The sequence below is a fragment of the Rhea pennata genome, chromosome 6, assembly GCF_028389875.1.
Source record: "Rhea pennata isolate bPtePen1 chromosome 6, bPtePen1.pri, whole genome shotgun sequence".
NCBI lineage: Eukaryota > Metazoa > Chordata > Aves > Rheiformes > Rheidae > Rhea > Rhea pennata.
Window position 1 is genome coordinate 27147616 of NC_084668.1, and position 20524 is coordinate 27168139.

Below are 20524 nucleotides of genomic sequence, written 5' to 3' on the forward strand. Positions count from 1 at the left end.
AGGTGTCTGAGCCTTTCACTGTACAGAGGATGTAGGCTAATTTTGCAAACAGTTACCTGAGCATCAGCTGTACCATAAAGTGGAGCAACCATCATACAAGCAGTAGCATAATCTAACTAGGCCTGTCACCTTAATGCTTAAATATAATGCTTAAATAACTCATGCTTTGATATGAGTTAGGGTTTGTAAAACAGTAAGCGCTGGATGCAATTTGCAAGAGATAATCCAGTTACTATACAGCAGAAGAGTATTCTTGGCATTTTGTAGAGATAAACATTGCAAGTGGACATTTCTGAACAATGAATTTGTGCTTGCAAATATCATTACACTTTTTTTCTTTTATCAATACTTTATTGCCTTTCAGTACTGTATGTATGCTGTATTCCTTCTTTCCATTTCAAGCCACTGAGCAACTCAAACTCCATTCCCTTCTCTCTGTGTCATCAGTCTCAGACAGTTAATGGCTCAAAAAGCAAATATTCTTCGTGCTCTGGGTGAACTACTGGGTTAAATTATCAATAGTTTCCTTTGACTCGGCAATCTGATAGTCAAAATAGGCGAAGAGGGAAATATGCCCTTTATATTAGTATGGAAATTCAAATGCTTGCTAGCTTTCCGTCCAGACAAAGTAACTTTTAAGCAGTCTGCTGCTGGTATGTTTTCAAAGTATTCGTTCTTGAGAATCAAAAATATCCGACTCCAATCTACAGTAGCTAAATATAAGTGTAATGTTCTTGTCTCCCCCACAACTCTGGGAAGAGCTCCAAAGGCCTCGGTTGATAAAAAGAGATGTGATGCCCGCACATGGGGGTAAAAATAGCATAAAAGAGTGATTGGAAGTAATACATTATTCAGCTTACAGTCACTAAAGGGGAACGAAAGTTGAACCAAATGCCTTTCAATGTTTTGCTTATGAAACTTCTCAAGTGTGCTAGCTATGCTGTCACTTACTGTCTTGAAGCTGAGGTTTCCTTCCAGGCAAGGAAGGGAATAATACTTAATGATTCCCTCTCCCTTTTTTCTTATCCGCTTCACATATTTGCCATGAGCAATAAAAATATAGCTTGCTTGAGGCTGTGCTTACTCCAACACAGCGTCCTGAGGACCTGTCTTGTTTCTAGCAACTGTGTAGAATGAAGTTGCACTTTGACTGTAATAAAACTGTACTAAAGCCCTTCTCTTACTAAGTTTTTCTTACTGGCCTTTTCAGCAGTTTGTACCAATGCTGAAGTACCAATCTTCCTAATGCTTGTCCAGGTAACTATGTAACCTTTTTCCTCAAAGTCAGTTAATGCATTTTGGAGACACACCTGTTGCTTTGCTTTATTGTACATATTCATTCTGTCTCTGTCACCTTCTGCTTCAGATGGAAGTTGGCTCTACCAGTTATTCATGTGTACTGCTGTTTCTTTCTTCAGTTAAAGCAAAGCCCTTAAGGAGAAGAGCTTTTGCATCTTAATCTTCTGAGAATCCTGTTTTTATTCCTGTCATCTCCCTGGCATTTCTCCCTTCACCGTGCTAAATTCATGATAAGTAAAATCACATTTTTCTTCAAGTTTTAATGCATCTATAAGCTACGAAAGTACCAAGCTATGAAGGATCTTGTTGCTATCTTCTCTTTTGAAAACAATCCTGCTTCAGTTGCTACTCTTAGTGCAATCATCCCTTCTTCTAGGTGTGTTATATACAGCTGTAAAATGTTTCTGGCAAGAGTTTTCTCTGTAATTAGCATGCAGTAAGGTTATTTTTATAGTGGTTTTGCTAGTGGTATACAGATGCAGAATGCACCCTAGCAAAGTAGTACATAAGAAACTTCTCACTCATCCCATAACAATGCCTAAAATTACAGGATCTTCTTCAAACTTTGGAGAAATTACCTCAAACTTCTTAAGAAGAAAATCTTTTTTTTTTTTTTTTTTTCCTGTTATTTCTAGGTTACGTATATCTGAAGGGAACCACATGCTGCAATCTCAGTTCTTAGATCAACAAACTGTTACAGAGGCTCCACAACTCTGTGCAAATAAACAGCTGTTTAAGCCACCTACACAAAGCGGCAGAGTCAAGATGTCTCTTTAGTAGAGTCCATCTCATGACATTGAGTTTTCTGTGATATCCATTTTAGTTGCTCTTTACTAAAATGATCTTAGTCACTTTGCAGAGAAAAAATGGAGGAATATTGCGCTTCTGTTGGGGGTGTACGTGGGGGAAGATGCTGAAGAAAACAGCGAGCTCTTGCAGTTAGCATAACTGACCAAAAGCCACAGACCCCACCGTTAACTGTGTGGCTCCTCGCACGCTCGGTTGTCTCCGAGCGTGACAGATGGAGTTGGGATCCATTTGTGTCCACCCATGTGCTTCTAGTAACAAAACTGCACGTATGCTTTCATACCTGCACTTCCTATGCTTGTGACGTGCTCTCACGTAGCTTAGGCCACATGGAAAATGCACCCGCAAACTTTACGTATGCGTGTTCAAATCACGTTTTACCCGATGTGAGCCCGCATTTGAGTTGCCACGGCACATGCAGCTGCTTACGTGGCTCCTGTTCTCTAGCCTACAAAGGGACGTGCCCTTCTGGAGGACGTGCCCTTCTGGAGGACGTGCCCTTCTGGAGGACGTGCCCTTCTGAGGATCTTTGACAGCTGTCAGCCTTGCTGCATCTTCTCTTGCTTCCTTCTTACCTCAGATGAATTCTTCTGCATAAGGAAGACGCGATACCTTATTTTCATACTTTTCATAGCTTGCTGCTTGTTAAGCTTGTTTACAGTCACCCAGTTGGGGACTGACAGTTCCCTTTTGTTATTCAGTATTAGTTTGGAAGTTCTATTTATTAGCTAAATAAAACATTTTTCTTTCTCTTAAATTAACAGGCAATCAGTTCTGCTATTTTAATGATACATTTACATGAAAGTACCAGGATTATTTATAACATCTCTGGGGAAGGAATAATAAAAATCTGTCTATAAGCAGCAAAAATTATATCTAAATATTAACACAAAAGATAGCAATGGAAAATCAAGACCAACTCAGATTTCTTAAAGTACTACCACCGGTGTTCATGTGGTGCACTTTTTTTTTTGTTTGTTTGTTTCCTTCTCCCATGTGTACAAAACTTGAAGAGGATTTCTACACCGTCTTTTCATGGCTTAGGGACAGCTGGGTTAGGATAATTAAAGGGTAAAGTAGCAGTTTTTCATGCTTGGTATCCTTTGCAGTCTGGTCTGAAAACACAGCCACAGTCTCAGCAGGACTTTGAGAAGAAATTAAAGTGGGAGGGTAACACAGCTGGAATTTCTCCTTCAAGTCTGCCACTTCTTTAAATCTTATTCTGACCAAACGCTTACTCCAAGTAACTCACAGTATGCTTTACTAGACACATTAACTGTACATTAATGGCTCTTGCGTAGCTGATGTGTTTGTAGCTCTAGGGGAAGGGAAAGCAAGGCCACTGTGATATTAGTTTGTATTGCACAGTTTGTTTCTTGGAAAGCTCTAGGTCATTAGGAGTAAAAACTATCTCAGAATATGTTTCAGATGGCAGTTTCTCAGGTACTGTGATAGCTAATTGGAGTTAATGATTAAAATGCATTTCTTCCACCCTTCCCTTCTGGATTTGGAAAAAAATGGGTTGGCATTTTTCTTCTAATACCATGCCATCTCTTTCTGAGCATATGCAGCACTGTCGTCGTGGCCACGGCATGCTTACTTCCTTATTGTAGGAAAACACCCAAAGAGAGGGAGAGTTGGTTTGTTAAGATATTTTGTACAGAAAATGAGCCCATGGTGAGACAGTGCTCCATCAGTCACAGAGCTGACTGTTTTAATGTTCTTATTCTGGAGTAATACTGGGGAAAAATTGCCTACCCCCTTCCTCCTAGCCACACATCTTAATGTACTGTGATCTTGATTTGAACAGCAACAGTGTCCTGCCTTTGTGTTCTGCAGTATCAGCAGCCACTGCACTCGGCAGGAGCTATTTTGTGATTTGTCCCTGCCAGAGGGACTTCCAGAGGTGACCACCGGATGGTGCATCTTCTATCTTAAGAGGCCCGTAAAGGAATCATCACGATTACAAGCATAGGAACCTGTTTCAAATACTCAGAAATCTGAACTTCAAAAGCTAACGTGCTCCAGTTTGGTTCTGTTTTTCTTTGTTTTTATTGTTCTTCTATTGTGTTCCCCCCCCCCCCCAACTGCTCTGCTGGGAAAAAACTCCATGCATAAAATAGAGGACACTTCATCATCCTTCCTGATGATCACAAAAGCAAGGGGAAAAGGTTTGGGCTGGGAGTTGCATAAAATGGAAGAAAATGAATCCAACTCTCTTCCACTTGGCAGGGCAGCTCTTCAACACCCCCCCCCTCTCCGAAGTAGGGTGAAACAGTGCTCTGGATGGTTGCTTACTGCAGGGCTGCAGCTTAGCTAGTGGTCACATCTATGAGTCATTAATGCCTATTGAAACCATGCAACCTCTACTGTTTGCCTTTGGTATCCAACCCCCAAATTAACGTTTTTACTGCTTCAAAGAACTGTTACAGGAGTGGGTGGTGGTTCAAGAATAGCTGTCTGTAGATGTCTTCATATGCAGTCTGGAGTGCAGCCTGGTATCTCTGGCATGGGGATGGCTGGTCGACTGTGCATCGAAGACTTTAATGTCCTGTGCTTTTCTGGTGTGTGATTCTTGGAGAGCTTTAGAGTTTAGTATTAACATCTAGACCTTGTGGGTCTGTACCTGTTACTCTAACAGATACTTTATATCTCAGACAGGTCACAGCACAGTACTAAAAGTAGCTGTGCTGTTAGTTCATGAGTGCCAGCATCTCCCACTTTGGAAGCTGACTGTCAATTATGTCAATAGATTACGTAGACCAGTTCTCCAAGGAACTATCAAGAAGATACAGGTCACTTTATTAGTACTTACTGTGGTAAAATTGTGTGTCTAGGACTATTTTGTAATGCTTTAAAAAGGGCAATACTTTTGAATTAATATTCATTATATTTGTTTCTACTTTCTTACTCTGATGAGAACAAGGAGTCAAATTAAACATCTGTACTAATGATTGTGCCTATGACTTCATAGAGTTGCAGTAACCTATTACTGAAGATTTACCAATAGCACAACTGCATTGTGAAAGGATCTGATTAAAGAAAACTGAAAACTAACATTATTCTCAAATAGTACTGGTCAGTGACAGTATCTTAGCTTCTGATCAGAGGAAACATTGAGTTTTGAACATCGTCCTCGTATTCTTCTGTTACAGAGTTTTCAGGAATTGAAAAGCAATTGCTTTTCTCCTGCTAAAAGCTTGAGCATTTCTGGTCAGAAACCCAAGCTTGTTAATATCTGGGAGTATCTTAATCCAGAAGGTACTACTCTGTCACAGTGGGGGCCTGCCAGCATCAGCATCTCTGTCCAAAGCCACAGTGCCACAGGTACACGCCATGGTGGAGGACGCCAGAAGACTGTCAATTCATGAAAGATATGCAGAGCCTGGGAGATTTGCCAGGTTGTTGGCTGTGTCCATTGCCTCTTTGAGGTGTGGATGTTGCATTATTCTTAAAGGGACTTAAATTGTTGAATACTCTCTTTCCTCTTAGATGAACAGTTTATTGTAGAACAGATTCTGAACCTGTATAACTTTCAGGTTCAGCAAACCTTACTGAATCACTTAAAATCCAGTGGAAACAAGTATGCGTGCAACTCTTTTATGCTTTATATCTGGGAACTAAATGCACCCACAGGAATCTGGCTTATTGCGTTTATTTATCGTATCTCAAAGCAATGACTTTCATTTGACCCTTAATTGCTTCAATTCTTCCCTTCTTAGAGAAAGCAATGGCAGAAATTAAGTCTGTTTGTACATCTGCTAGAGCCACAGGTGCAGCTGCTTGCCACTCTTAGTTGGGAGCAGTGTTGCTGCACCCATCGAAGCTCACTGTTTTTTCGATGCTTGGACTTTTAACAAAGTTCTGGTTTTGTACTCTCAGGACATGGTACAAACATCCATTTCCTGAAGATGTCACAGCTTCACAAGGATTCCTGTTCTTACTGTTAGCTTCAATATGCAGCCTAATCGGAATGACTTCAGTGTACTTTGTCTTAAACTGCTTCCTCATGCTTTGAGGAGTCTGCCCAGGGCTGTGAAATGTCTTTTTGCTCCTGCTCATAGTAATAGTGATGCTCACTTGTGCCTGGTGGAGAGCACTCCTGGCTAAAATCCTTCCAGGAGTACTAGCACTCAAGGACCCTGGCAAGCTGACGGGGCAGTGCCTCTATCCCCAGGGTGTGACAGAACATTCTCTTCTGAGCTGACTATTTGGAAATGCTGAATTACAAGGAATTCAGCTTTAAAATGCCATAGGTATGGCAGACTTATGAAGTCAAGGGAGAATGAGAGAGTCTAGCTGCCTTCAACCTACTCTAGCAAAAAAATCCTTTGATAGTATCATGTTGTAATGTTCAGTACAGGAGAATGCTGTCATTCACTCCACTTTTCTAATCTATTTCATATTTGAGTTAACGAAGGCTTAAAAAATGGTTTGGCATTATAACCACGTTGGTTTTATATGAGGACAAGTTTCTGAGGCAGGAATAGTCTGAAAAACATTGTAATTTTCTTTCTTCATTTAAATTAAAAAAAAATGAAAAGTTTGGAAAGGATGGGGGTGGATGAATTTCTGCTGTTGACTTTTTTCCAGAAGTGGAGGAGAGGTTGGAATACAATTAAAATTAGATAGTTCAGATGGTCCTTGATGCTACAGATGAAGGACTGAATTTAGCTTCTTATTTCAACTGTCTTAATAGCCTCCAGAACTCATACAACCTATCTAGGGCTGAACAGGAGCTGGGTGGTAGCCCTCACCATTAAAAGCTTAGAACTTAATTTTCTAGCCAGTAGCAGATTTGCTATATACAATATAATATTCAGTATAACTGATACAAAGCATTGTTTTTCAATAATGTATGTATTAGGTACACTGTAATGCACAGAAGACTTGCAAAAGACTACAGCCTGGAAGCTTTGAAAACAGGTCATCTGTGCTAAGGGCAATTCACTTTCTTTTCTAACTGACTTCTGAAGAATACTTCTGGGAATACTTTATTAGCAATTTGCTGTCAAGACCTCTAGGACCTTTTGGAAAGAAAACTAGTTTTCTCACCCGCCAGGAGAATGTTATTGGGTGGTTTGGGTGTGACTTGCAGAAGTCCTCAGCATTGCACTGACTCTGCTTCCTTTGAAGACTAAGAGAAAATGGGAACACTGTTAAGCCATTCTGTGTGTGTGTGTGTGTGTGTGTGTGTGTGTGTGTGTGTGTGTGTGTATAATTCTTTATGACACTCTTAATCAGAAAACATCGATTCCTTAAACATTTGAAAGTAAAATCATCTCTTCTACTCCTATTAATTGTTAATGCCTTTTGTGAAAACCAGCTAAAGGGTGTTACCAGTTTTTGGCTTTGCCAAGGCAATAAGGTGGAGTTGCATGTGGGAATGAAGCTTTGTTTAATCAGGTTTTATAATTACTTTGATACAATTTTAACTAAAGCATGTTGGATCAAGCAGTTTCTGGTTTCATACACACTATTTAATCTTAAGTTATAGATTCATAGCTTCAAATAACTGTTCAATAACCACTCTTCAGCATTTTGCATTGATCCTCTACAAATAAAGACAACATACCATTACGGTATGCCTATTTGCTTATTAATTCTTACATAAGTGAACAGCTTCAGATGTCAAATCTCCCTTGGAGTCTGCTAAATTTTTGAACTGGTTTTAATGGTGGCAGAAATCAATCCCTAGCTTGAACTCATAGTAAAGGCAGGTGAGCACAACTGTTGCAAAGGTTTTTCCTCGTATCGTGGATGAGGTTGAGTTTTACAGTGTTTTCTTGATCCATTAGATGGAGAATAGGAATATCATCTATCATGAGGTCTTAAGAAGAGACATTGAAAGGAAATTAATAGCAATGGTTCCATATTGTTCATACACAACCTGCAGTTTAAGATCTTTTGCTGGGTAGAAATTGAATTGTAAAGCAGAGGAGCAGAGTTCCCTTGGCTTCCAGTATGAGAAGCATTGTCAGATTTCAAACTGAAAGACCATGTGCTTTTATTTATTAGACTGCTCAGAAGCATAACAAAACATAAAAAGGCAGAAAGTACTGTAGCTACAAATCACATAGTCTAAAAAACCACAGACAGTTCAATGCAGAAGCAGCTCAAGAAATGGGTTTGGGTGTGCTCCCTCAGATGAGGGAGCCTAGGGTATCACCAAATACCTAGTAGCCTGGAAAATTTACAGCAATGATAACCTGTTATCAAAAGACCACACACCTTGTTGGGAATTGGTGCAGAAGCCCTGTAGAACTTGTAGCAATAAGAGCTTGTTGGCCGCAAACAGCGGGAGGGGATGTGCTCTGTCTAACTGCAGGTGATCAAATAAACTGCAAAACTTCATGTTCCTTTACCATCTTGGTTCAGTTGCTAAACTACCAGGTTTCTTATCTTGTAGTGTAGCTGGTTCTTCTAATTTTTCTGTATTTAATTTTTCTAACCAAGAGGTCTGCCAGTTACTATGAAAGATGGTTCAGGGGAGTTGTCTTTTGGTTTTGTTTCATCTTTTATAACTCTTTAAATAACTCTGTGTAAGGTTTCTGGGGAAAAAAACCCAAGCTTTTCCAAAGGTGTAAGGTTTTTTTTTTGTTTAGAAATGAGCATCATAAGACTAGGAAAAATAAGAAATTCATGTCTTTAAGAAGTGAATTTCAACCTGCAAAACGTCTTGAATTTTCTTCAGCTGAAAGCCTCTTTAGAAGTTTAAAATAGAGCTAGTATTTACAGTATGCCTGGACTATCAAGAAGTTAATTGATAGGGTGACCATACCAGCTTAAAAGGCACAGACATGGAAATCAGTGCATTCTCTTCAAGAGACTCTTAACGATTTCCTTTCAGAGGCTGTGCACACTATCTTAATTATACAGGAGCCTACGTAAAGGTACTGTTGGATTAGATCCAATGAAAGCTAAAGCAAACAATATGACAACGAAAAGGGCACTTGCGTCATTTCACTTTAGCACTTATAATACAAACAATAACTGGCAAATAAAATGCTTCTAGCTTGTGGTGTGCTCAGTAGTGCCAGCATAATTATCCCTTCACATGTAATCATTAAAACAAAGAATGCCATAACTGAAAATACCCGGACAGTGTTTCTTCCTTCAGCACGAGTTTCCATAAAAGCAAGACCTCCTTTCAACAAGGAGACAAGTCTCATTTAATGCTGTGCTGCCTTAATGAGATTAATCACCGTGTAATTTTATAAATAAGCCTTTCTGCGTGATCTTGTCTTTTTTTTTTTGTTTTGTTTTTTGTTTTTTTTTTTTTTTTTGTGTGTGTGTGTGTGTGGACATATCTGTTGGTGTTGTGGGGGGAAGTATCTGAAGGTATGGTATACCAAAGCAGGCAGTGGACTAGAGATACAGGGGCTCTTTCATTGAAGATGCCACTGTTGTCCTGCGAGGGATGAGATTTTGAGAGGCCTAGTAATGGTCATTAAAATGGCCATTTCCCCACAAATATTAAATCTGGGATTCTGATTAAATCCAACTTGTAAAACTAAAGCTTTTGGATCCCTGGAGTCCATAGCTATTGTTCTAGAGAACTCAAGTTTAAAATTTAATTTTAGCTGTGAAAGTGCACTGTTAACAACTGAGGGGGCAGGCAGCGTCCTGATCTTTGAGTACTCTTCTCTTAAAAAGGTACCGATATGGTTTCAAACATCAGGCCTCTTTGAACATTAATTTCTCTGCATCTTTGACTGCGTGAGCTGTATTTCAGTGACAGGCAATGCCATTCAACCATTTCTCAGTACTGCTACCAAAATAGTTACCGCAGTGTCACTTAGCACCGTGGCATGGCTAAACCATCTGGGTGGGTGCTGGGGGGCTGCAGAGGGCAGTAGGGAGGAGAAGAGGTCTCCCTCTTTCATTCTCAGCCTTTCTTACCTTCCTGAGCCGATCTGAACGCTCTGGGGGCAGATGGCTCCTCCGAGATGGCACCTCCTCACAGGGGCTGCAGCTCGTGTCTCAGGAGGGGACCCCACGTCGCACAGCCCTACGTGCTCCCTTCAGAGGACACCCCAACCTGCTCTTGCTGCACATGTGCGCAAAATGTGTTTTGAGGAGGGAAAAGCATTTTCTGTTGGAAGACATGGGGTTTCAGTGCCCTGCTCTTGCTTCTTGTACATCAAAAGTTCTGGAAAGGATGGACACGGTGGCAAAATACGATGGGCACAGATTGGTTTATGGGATTAATAGCTGTTAGCATGACGGTAGTGACACTTAATGTATATTAGAGATTAGCATACAACACGTCTGTTCCCTGCAGTCACAAGAGCACGTGACAGTGGAAGGGAGGACCAGGGATGGCATACTTCTTAACTGCCTTCATCCACGGAAGGGTCAAAAGATTTTTAAACATTATTAATGCATTTTTTTTAACATAATGCAAGTTTTTCAATACTAGCAAAGCCTTACTGAAGTGTGAGCCATGCTTAAAAGACTCTTTCTGGTGGTGCCTGGAAGCCCCGGCTCGAGGTGCACCGACCCATCGTTTGCCATGCCGAGGTTACAAGAAGCCTGCTGAAGAGAGAGGCACGCACCAAAAACCACCATCGTAGCTGAATGCCTCAAGCTCTAATGACAGCGATAAGAGCTGTGGTAAGTCTGTCCCGTTCTTCTCCTTTAGGTGCTGTGCTCAGTAGTATCTCCCCTAATCAAGCTAACTTTTAACTTATTTACACAACAGGCAGAGTCCTTATCTTTAGTGGGGCAGTTTTTCTCACCCTTCTGTATCTACTGCCTACAGTTTTCTGCTTTCGATAGCGAGACGCAGAGGGCAGGAGGCAAAGACCTTAGCGAGCTCGCCAGAGCACGAGCTAAGGGAAGAGCTTGTGGGAAACAAGAACTCCTGCGTTTAACAAGCCACGCAGGGAACATGCAAATAAGGAAAGCTTTCCCAGCAAGTCGGGAAAGTTTTCCTCTGGATGATAGCTAATTTTAAAGGGATGTGAATTTTCTTTTTTTTTTTTGGGGGGGGGGGAGAATACTGCAATTAGACTTTCAGTTAATATTTTAAACTATTAAATGGAGGGGAAAATCCCTGGTAGAATCCAGGGCATGGAACCACATGAGTCTGAATTAAGCAATGCTCCCAAAGGCAATATTAATTTAGTATTTAAAGGGGCTGGAGTGATGAAGCTCTCTCATTATTAATTACCAGAAGGCTTGAACTTCTATGTAATGGAGTCATTTCTCTGGGTAACACTGTTTCTGTTCCCATTTATTTTTGGCGTCACTTTTACCAGTACCAAGAAGCCCAGTCCTGTCTATGTTCGTTAAGGAGCTGTGTTTGAAGTTAATGAGACTTCTGCGCACAAAGAGTTTGCCAGCCTGGACTGCAGGCTGCAGTGAGGTACCCGAGAGGCACAAAATGTGACGCTTTTGTGACTTGGACTCCTGCCCAGTAGGAGCTACTTATGTCGACCACATCAAATGCATTTGCAGAAGTCTCCAAAGAATCGCAGGCCAGGGATGACTGTTGGCTGCTACTGGATCAGACTAGACTCTAACCAGTCAGCTAAAGAAATATCCTGTATTCCAAACACTGGAGTATCCATTTATAAACATTTAAAAATACATACGACAAGATGGAGTTGCTAGACTGGAAAATCCTCTTTAGAATGATATCATCTGACCAATAAATGTCTATGAAAAGGGTTTAAATAGCATAGTGACTCATCAGGGAGTTATTGAGCTGTATAAATAAATCTTTCTTTAGAATTTATTGATCAATGTGTGAGAGATCATGAAGTAAAATATGCCTTCTGTTTCTCAAGCAGCTTCCCACAGCAAGCCTGATCTTTTATGATTCTGTCATTATTCTTGAGTTTAGAACCGCCTACTTTATGTATAATGGAAGAGAAAAATGTTGTGTTCCTTTGATCCCAGCTTTATTTTAATGGAATTATAAACTGATGTTTTAAATACAGGTACAATTTTCTTCTGTTTCCTGCTGCACTGTTCTTTAATGAACAGTGTTTTGTTGGCCCCGTGTTGGCTACAATGAATTCTGGAGCCTGAAACTCCTTGCTATGGTACGAGCTCTTTCCCACCCACTGCTTTGTGCTCCCAGTGCCTATGGCTGAATGTATGTCAATGGCATTTCAAGTTTTATCCAGTTTAAGCTGATGTCTTAGAGTTATGAGTATGTAATTTATACCAAACGATATGAATATGCCGAAATTTTCCATCACATCTTAGCTGTGGTTTTGCTTGGAAACACTTACTCTTTTCAGTTTAGGATTTTCTCCGTACTACTTTTATCCTATAGTTGTGACCAGCAGCAGGATAACTTGGTCAATGCCTTTAAGCAAATACTGTTATCACTCTGGATTCTTCTTGTGTTTCCCAAGAACAGGAAATGCATTCATTTCAGAGCTGAGTCGAGTCTGCAAATGAACTGGCATGTTGGGTAAATACATCTGGCCGTTCCTCTCCGTAACTAACTGATCACGCACGCTCAACTGTTCAATCCCAGGTGACCATACAGGGACTTGTCCTCTATACATGCTTATATACGGAGTCTGTGTGAACTTTGTGAGGAGGAATGATTTTCAAAATCTTAAATGTGTACATATATGTGTCTGTTTTATATATATATATATATGTGTGTGTGTGTGTATATGTGTGTGTGTACATATATATATATGTGTATATATATACATATATATAAAAATAAATGTTATGTTTTACTTTTTTTCCTAAGAAAACAGAGATAATCTAGATAATCTTCCTTTCTTTTTCCTGTCTATAATTTCTGAACTCACCAGCCAGTTTTAGCCCGGTTCTAGAGGGAGAAGAGGACTTAATGTTTCAATGTACTTCATGAAATAAATAGTTGGACAGAAGAGAGGCAAGGGCTGCATCACGCAGTTGCTCGCTGTCGGCCAATCAAGAATTGACAGAAGAGATAAACGTTAAAGGCGCTCTGATGACAGAAGACAGTAAAAATAAAGCACGAAATTTTGTAGTATAAGTTACGTATGTTTTAGTGGATATTGTTCTAATGCCGTGGTCTTGTAAGGAGGGTATTCGGATAACACATTACATTGGAAAAAACTTATTGGAGCTTGAGTAATGAGGCAAAGATAGCATATACAATATAGATAAAGAGAGAAAAAAATAATATAAGAATGGGGAAATATAAAAAGGAAGAGAATGAATAAAGACACACTAACTCTAAAAAGAAACCATTTTGAATGATGAAATGAACAGAAGCAGATTTAAAACTAAAATGAGCCTAGTCTTAATGTCCAACACCTGCAGTATTTTTCCCTTAATCTGCTTTCTTGAAGGAGATCTTAATGTCCCACTAACATAACTCAGTTATGTGAGTGCATTTACATCTTGGAAGACTGAAAGCCACTTTTACTCTCGCCTCCTCCTTACGGCATTTGTTTTCGTACGTTTAAGCGTACAGGGCCTTAGCTGTCTCCATCTGACTTGGTGGTGCAGCTGTAATCCACTTCAGTACAGATATCCGGCTCTTCCTTTAGAAGCTTCCTCTCGCTATGCTATAGTTCTTGTAAACGCTGTAACGGAAGTGGGTTTTTTTCCTCCTTCCTCCTGCTGCAAGAGGTCCTAGAAATACAAGTCACTTTATAAAACAGAAAAAATTTGGTTTAGCAAAGAGCCTACTATTACAAAGAGATATATTTTTGCATTTTTAATGCATTAGTTTCTTACCTTATAGAAACATCATGCATATCATTCATGTATAAACAAAATGACTGGCAAAGTCATAGAGGCTGGCCTAACAATTTAATTTATTAGAGTAAAACTGCCAGGTTATTTTCCATCCTTTCTACTCCATATATTTGAGACAGAACATCTGTCTCGTAACAGTGATGGTTCCAAATCAAGTGTACGATTCTGTTCTTTACAGGACAGATACTTGCATAACACCTCCAGTGTGATTAATTCACAACTTTTCACTTTAAATGTAAAATTAAAAAATGAAAACATAGAAAAAATATAAGATACATAATGTTATTATTTTATAGCAACATTATTTATTATTTTATGGCATATATATTTCATAGGATAAGAGATATTCTGTCCTCAACAATAGTATATAAAAATATATATATAAATAGTATGTCTCAACAATACAATATAGTGCTCTAACTGCTCAGCATAGGTTCTTGCAAGATATGATGATATGAAAAAGGTGAAGGTTTTCTTTTTTTAAGTATATTAAGAAGATCCCCCAGGGTCTAAAATGGCAGATATTCCTGGCATGTCAGCATTAGGGTTTAAAAAAAAAAAAAAAAAAAAGAAAGAAAACACTGGTAGAGAGCACCCTGGAGAAAAAGCCTACAGATGCTCTGTGGGAGAAACTGCAGCCGATCCGGCTCCTACCATCGCTGCACTGGAAGGACCGGGGAGGTAAGATACTTGGAGAAGCTGGGAAGGCGCCAAGCAAGGTGAAGCAGGGGCAGTAGCGCCCTTCCCAGCCACCGCCACCCCTGGGCAGCTCTGCAGACGTTAACTCCAGCCTTGTACTTTGCTTGCAGACCCAGGATGCAGAATGGAGCAGCCAGGAAACCCAGCTGCCAGTCCCCGTAGTGCACCGTCTAAACTAAAACACTGGAAGAGGCAGCAGCAAGACCTTTTCCTTTGGCACAGAATAGACACCCTGGTGTCCGGCCAGATTGTCATTTTCATTTATAGTATAACAGAGGCCCCGGTAGACGACTACTGCTTTTTTTTTTTCTTTAATAATCTTGGCTCAGAAAGAAATTTCTTAATTTAACAAAGTGCTTTTACTAAAATGGATCTGTGGAAACTTTAATGATGCACATGACACTGGGTAGTGTGTTTCTTCATGCATTCTCTTGCTCTTAAACACAGACCCTGCCAAAGCAAATAACCACACAATATTTATCATAGTTTGTTACTATGTAGGAATATTTTTTGTTATGATGTTTGCTAAGGTGTTTTGTTTGTTAGCTCCTCCTCTCTTCTGTCTGGAAAAACCCAACAACATGGAAATCCAACTGTAGTCATGAAATATTGTTGGCTTCTAACTGCTTGTCCTAACATCAGACCTACATTAGACTGGAGCATGAAGTTTCTTCTCTTGTCAAGAACTGTTTTTTACTGCAATTTTAAAGCCTAGCAAAGTTTTTTCTTTTTTTTTTTTTCTTATTGCATCACTACTTCCAATGCTACAGCCTTTAAAATTACTCTCGTTTCTTCTGTCAAAAGCCATTGTAAGTGGCACTACACACAGAACTGGTATATACAGAGCCTGTCTTTCACTAAGAGGTTGGGTCCTGCCCTCGATTACACGTTCCCCAATAATGGGAGTCAGGAATTCATAATCAAGGGGAAAACCTGCTTTTGACCATTCCTAGTCATCCACGGATTTGTGTTTGTTTTTTGTTTTCCTCCGCGATGTAAACGGATTCCTCGCAGCACAGCCTAGAAACACTGCACACGTGACGTGCTCGTGTGGCTGCTGCACCCTTTCCAGGTGGAGGTGGCGCAACGGGGCTTTGCCAGCAGACCCACAGCACGTCGTCCCACTGGCGACGGTTGCTCTGGTGGGGCGAGCTGAGCTCTCTGCTGGTACGGGAAACGGAAGAAATAGCTTTCAAATCTGGCCGGTTCAAGAGCGCTTCTGGTTCCCATCCGCTCTGCCTCCGCCGGACATCTGCTCTTCCCTGGGAGGTCACCTGCTGAGGGAGGCGGAAAAGCAGGTGCCCAGGGACACGCTGGCCTCTACGGACTTGTCCAACCTCCAGGGCTTAGGCAAGTGCGAAGGAAGGATCCCAAAAAATTGTGTAGAGCTGCCTAAGCAGCAAAGGTTCCCCCAAAGTACAGATGTAGCAGGGGGGAAAAAAAATCTGTTCTTGCCAAAAGCATAGGAAAATCCAAGGCCTAATATAGCAGGGAAGTGTTACTGACAGTGAATTCTGACACTGGAACGGGTCCCCAAGGGAAATAGTGGAAGTACCTTATTCATGTCTTTTTTAATTATGCAGGAATGTATTTTTTTTTAGACAATCCCCTATCTGAAAGAATGTTCTTAATTTACCTTTGGTCTAAAGTCCTGTTGAGCTGAAATGTTTTTGGTCCTTTAGGAACAAAAGACAGTAACTTCACTTAGTGGGATTCCTTTGGCTAAACTCACACATATATACATATATGTACACACACACAAAAATATTTTTAAATGTGTATTTTTTTTTTACCATCATGCCTTGTGGTGCTGCTGTGGTACATCTATTTCTAAATCTTACTTTATGAAATTATACTGTAGTGTAAAATTCGGTTTCTTTCTTATCTACTTCCCACGCATTTAAGTCTGAACAGTTTCAAAAATAATTTGGAAAAAAATTGTGGCCTGACTTAAGTAACAGCATGACTTGATAAGATTCTTTCCCCCCATCAATTATCTCTTTGAAGACAGAGTTAGCAAATTATATTATGAATTCAGAGAAGCTTTTTTTAAGGAAAACTCTCCACTTTCCAAATACTAAAGAAATACCAAGCCAGGTATTTTCTTGACAGGAAAGATCGAGTTAGTACAGGAGGTAGGTGTGCAGTCCTCACCCACACAGGCAAAAGGGCGCTGCTGGGATGGCGCAGAGGTCCCAGTGAGGGTCCAGTGCTGTGCGTGTTCAGCGTTGCAGTTTTTCCTTTGCAAAACACTGACTGCTGTTCGCAGCTCAGGCGTTCCCTCAGTGCGTACTGTCAGGGCAGGCAAGCAGATTTACGGATGACTCTGGCGGTAACGGGTGCATCGAGACCCGGCGCGATGTATTGGCAGGGCAAGCAGCAGCAGTTTTGAACTTCCAACCGTTCAGCCCTAGCTGGGCCAGTGCGACCAGTACTTCCCAGCAGCTACCGCGTTCCCCTCAGAAGCAGCGTGTGGCAACCGGAGCAGTTGAATTTCTCTCGGTTTTCCCGGCCACCCGCAGAATTCTGCACCAGCTTGTGCACAGGCTCGCTAGCCTCACGGATTCACCGATAATGGGAACGTTAAATAGATGTATGCATAAAATAGAAATGTTGCCTATGATGCTGAAATAATGCCATGCTAGGCTCTTACTAGCAAACCCTGAAAAAAAAAGTAACAGTTCTTAGGCTCCGGTAGCCCAGATCTACGTGCGTGTAACTCCAGCGGAGCACGAAGCCCCAGCACGCTGTCGGGGCTGCGCAGGGTGGCCCCAGCCCGACGGCGGGCGACCACCGCTGGAGCTGCAAACGCCTCTCGTCGCGGACCGGGCTTGCCGACAGCGCGCTCCGCGTCGGCTCGTGCAAAAATACGCACCGCGCGAGACGTGCCACGTTGAGAAACCCTTGATTATTTTGAGGATCAACAAGGAAGGTTCAGGTGCAGTTTGTTCTGTTTAAATACCACATTTAAAACCTGCAGTCTCTGCACATACGGGCATAGGAACTTTTAAGCACAAACTAAACACACTTTCACGGTGCGAATGTTCTTCCATTTTAACACAATACACTCAGAAAATGAAGGTTTATTCAGGAAAAAAGCTCGGAGGATGCCGCGGAGGTCTCTCATCCGCAGTGAAGCGTGCGTGTGTGTGGGGCCCGGCCCGGTTCTGGTGCCCACCGCGGCCGGCGGACGCTGTCGCGCGGGACCGGCACCGGGACCGGGACCGGCCCGCACAGGGAGCCGCGCGGGGGCCGCGCCGCCGCCGTCGCGTGCCCCGAGCTTCCCCCCGCCGCGGAATGAGGAAGTCGGAGCCGCCGCCGCGCCCGGCCCGGCCCGGCCCGGCCCGGCGCCGCCGCCTCCCCGGCGCGCGCTCCGCGAGGCCCGGCCGCGGCGGGGGCGGTGCCAGGCGCGGCGCGGCGCGGCGGGGCGGGGCGCGGCGGGGCGGCGCTGCCCGCGGGGCTGCCCGCGCCGCCGCCGCCGCCGCCGTCCGCCATGCCCGCGCCGCCGCCCCGCCGCCCGGCTCCCTGAAGCCCCATGGAGGAGCCCGCGGCGGCGCAGGAGCGGCAGGGGGCGACGCAGAAGAGACGGGCCTGGGCCAGGAGCCGCGACTCCTGGCAGGCGTCGGAGGCGGAGGAGCCCGCGGCGGCGCGGGACGCGGCGGCGCCGCGGGGCGCGGAGGAGCTCGCCGGCGGGAAGCTGCCGGCGGCGGCCGCGGCAGGTCGGTGCGGGGCGGCGGGGGCGGCCGGGCCGGGCTGTCCGCGGCGGCTGCTGACCGGAGCTGCCGGCTCCTCTCGCCTTTCCCCCCGCAGGGCGCAGCGTCCCCGACGAGAAGATCGCGATATGGCTGAAGGACTGCAGGTGAGCGGGCGCCGCCGCCCGGGGCCGCCCCCGGCCTCCCGCCGGGGCCGCCCGCTCTCCGCGCGCCTCCCGCGGCGGGGCGCGGCGCGGGCGGCGGGAGCCTGGAGATGCCGCCGCGCCCCGCCGCCGCCGCGCCCGGCGCCCCGCGCGCCCCGCCGGCACGCGTGGGGGCTCTGAGGGCTCCTGCAGCCGTGCGCCCCCCCTGCGGCGCCCTGGCAGAGCGGCCCCAAGCGCAGGCTCTGCCGCCTGGCTGGCTTGTTAGCAGCTCGGCTTTCCGGAGCAGGGAAGGGGGGAAGAGGCCCACGAGAGAGAGGTTCTTCCTAACGCCGCTGCGTGCCTTGCTCCGTGTGTGCTGCCTTCCCGTCTAGAAGGTTCCCCGGCCCTGTCAGCCGCCGCCGGCGCTGCGCGGCGCTGAGGCGGCAGCGCGCGGCCGCCGGTTGGCGACGCGCGCGGGCCTGGAGCCGTGGTGCGAGGTTGGCTGTGCGAGCCGCCCGCTGCGGGGACTGCCCGTGGCGGAATCCGGCACCGATCGCTTCTGCGGAATGTGGTCGCGATCGATTCACGAGGCGGGGAGACGGAGCCTAACGTAAGATTCCCTTATTTTGCACATAAGGAAATGAAACGCAGATTACCGTTTTGCTGATAGGGAGGTGCAGAAGTTAGTTAAAGGACGTAAAGCCCTTTGTGGCTCTTCCACGGAAGTCTTTTAAAGAATAGCTCTGTCGTGTATCTTGTGTTGTGCTAAGAAGGATAAAATTTGCCATTTCTTTTTAAGGTATCTTAAATTTTACTTTAATAGTATTATTTTAATTTTCATGTAACCTTCCCCTTGCTGCCCCCCTCCCCCCCAAAAAAAAAAAAAAAAAAAACAAATACAGTGTAGTATGAAATGTTGCGGTGTTCTGCCCTGGGCTGGCTGGCACTAATATGCAATTCAAACTTGAGTTAGCCTCTAACTCAGTAATGTGCAGAGTGCATGCCTATACTGTTCATACCTGTGGGAGGTAAGAGCTCAGCTGTTGGAAGTATTGCATAGTCCCTTTTGCTTTAAAATTGCAAAATAGTTGAATTTGTATGTATTTATGTAATATACGTGTGAGCGGTAGCTAGTATATGAAACGATTATTCAGCTTGCGCTGTTATAAAGTGACTCTGTAAATCGGAATGAACGTGCTGAACCGATTCTCTTGCTAACAATGTGCATAGGAAAAGACGACGCTGCAGAAGATGACAGAACAATCCCAAGGATATTATATTGCGTCGTTTGAAAGACAGCAGTTAAAAAGAACAGTTGCTGTGAAAACTTAAAGCTGTTGATTTCCCTGGGAATTATTATTTCTTTAAAAATACTGTGCTCTTTTTTTTGCTGTGGAGTTCTGATTGCTACAAAGTATAGGCAGTGCATGCAGACTTGATCTTCTGTTTCTGGTCCATTGCACAACTATGTTGTTATGAGTTAGCTCTATTGCAGAATATAACCGTTACTACAAATTGATGTTCAGTTGCTAAAATGAAGCATTTTCTCTAGCAGAGGTTTTCTAAAAAGTGATTGTTTACATAAGCTTTTGTGAAATGTGCACCAGAAGAAAATTTGCACCTTTACATCTGATTTTCTCTTTTGAGTTGATAGTAGTGCAGATTAGTATTAACCCACTGTGTAATAGATCTGCTTATAAGATTTCTTTCTTTGTTTCCAAAAGCATCAACAGTATAATAATTTGGAGAAAAGGAGAATTACTAGTTATCCCCTGATGTTTACGTTAGCAGTTCGGGGCTGTAATTGCTTAGCATCTCTATTCCACATCTGCTTTGCAGAAGGAGGGGGGTGGGGCTCCTAATACATCTCTACCAAATTAAATAGTGTGAGGTACTAAAAAAAAAAAAGACAATGAAAAGCTAATATACTACACACTAAGGATTTTAGAGGCTTAGGAAATGTCTGTTGCCCAAAATTTACTTTTTTTTTTTTTTTTGTGAATCTCATCCTTTTGAGAAAAGCATTCTTTTCAAAATATTAGGGAGAAAGAAAGAAAGTAATAGGAAAGCTTACAAAGGTTTTCAGTTTTAAATTTTATGAGGCTAACGTAAGAAACAAAAGTGTTTGTATTATATGGACAGAAAAAAGAGAGAATTTTC

The 20524-nt window shown here is 43.1% G+C and overlaps 1 protein-coding gene across 1 annotated transcript in view; it reads left to right on the forward strand.

Moving 5' to 3' along the window:
- The first annotated feature begins 18024 nt into the window (after window positions 1-18024).
- Window positions 18025-20524, forward strand: part of ITPRID2 (ITPR interacting domain containing 2) — a 39490-nt gene continuing 36990 nt past the window's right edge. The window contains exons 1-2 of the mRNA XM_062578434.1: window positions 18025-18248; window positions 18340-18388. Of these exons, the coding sequence (XP_062434418.1) occupies window positions 18065-18248; window positions 18340-18388 (233 nt within the window). The 5' untranslated portion in view covers window positions 18025-18064. The remainder of the gene's footprint in view (window positions 18249-18339; window positions 18389-20524) is intronic.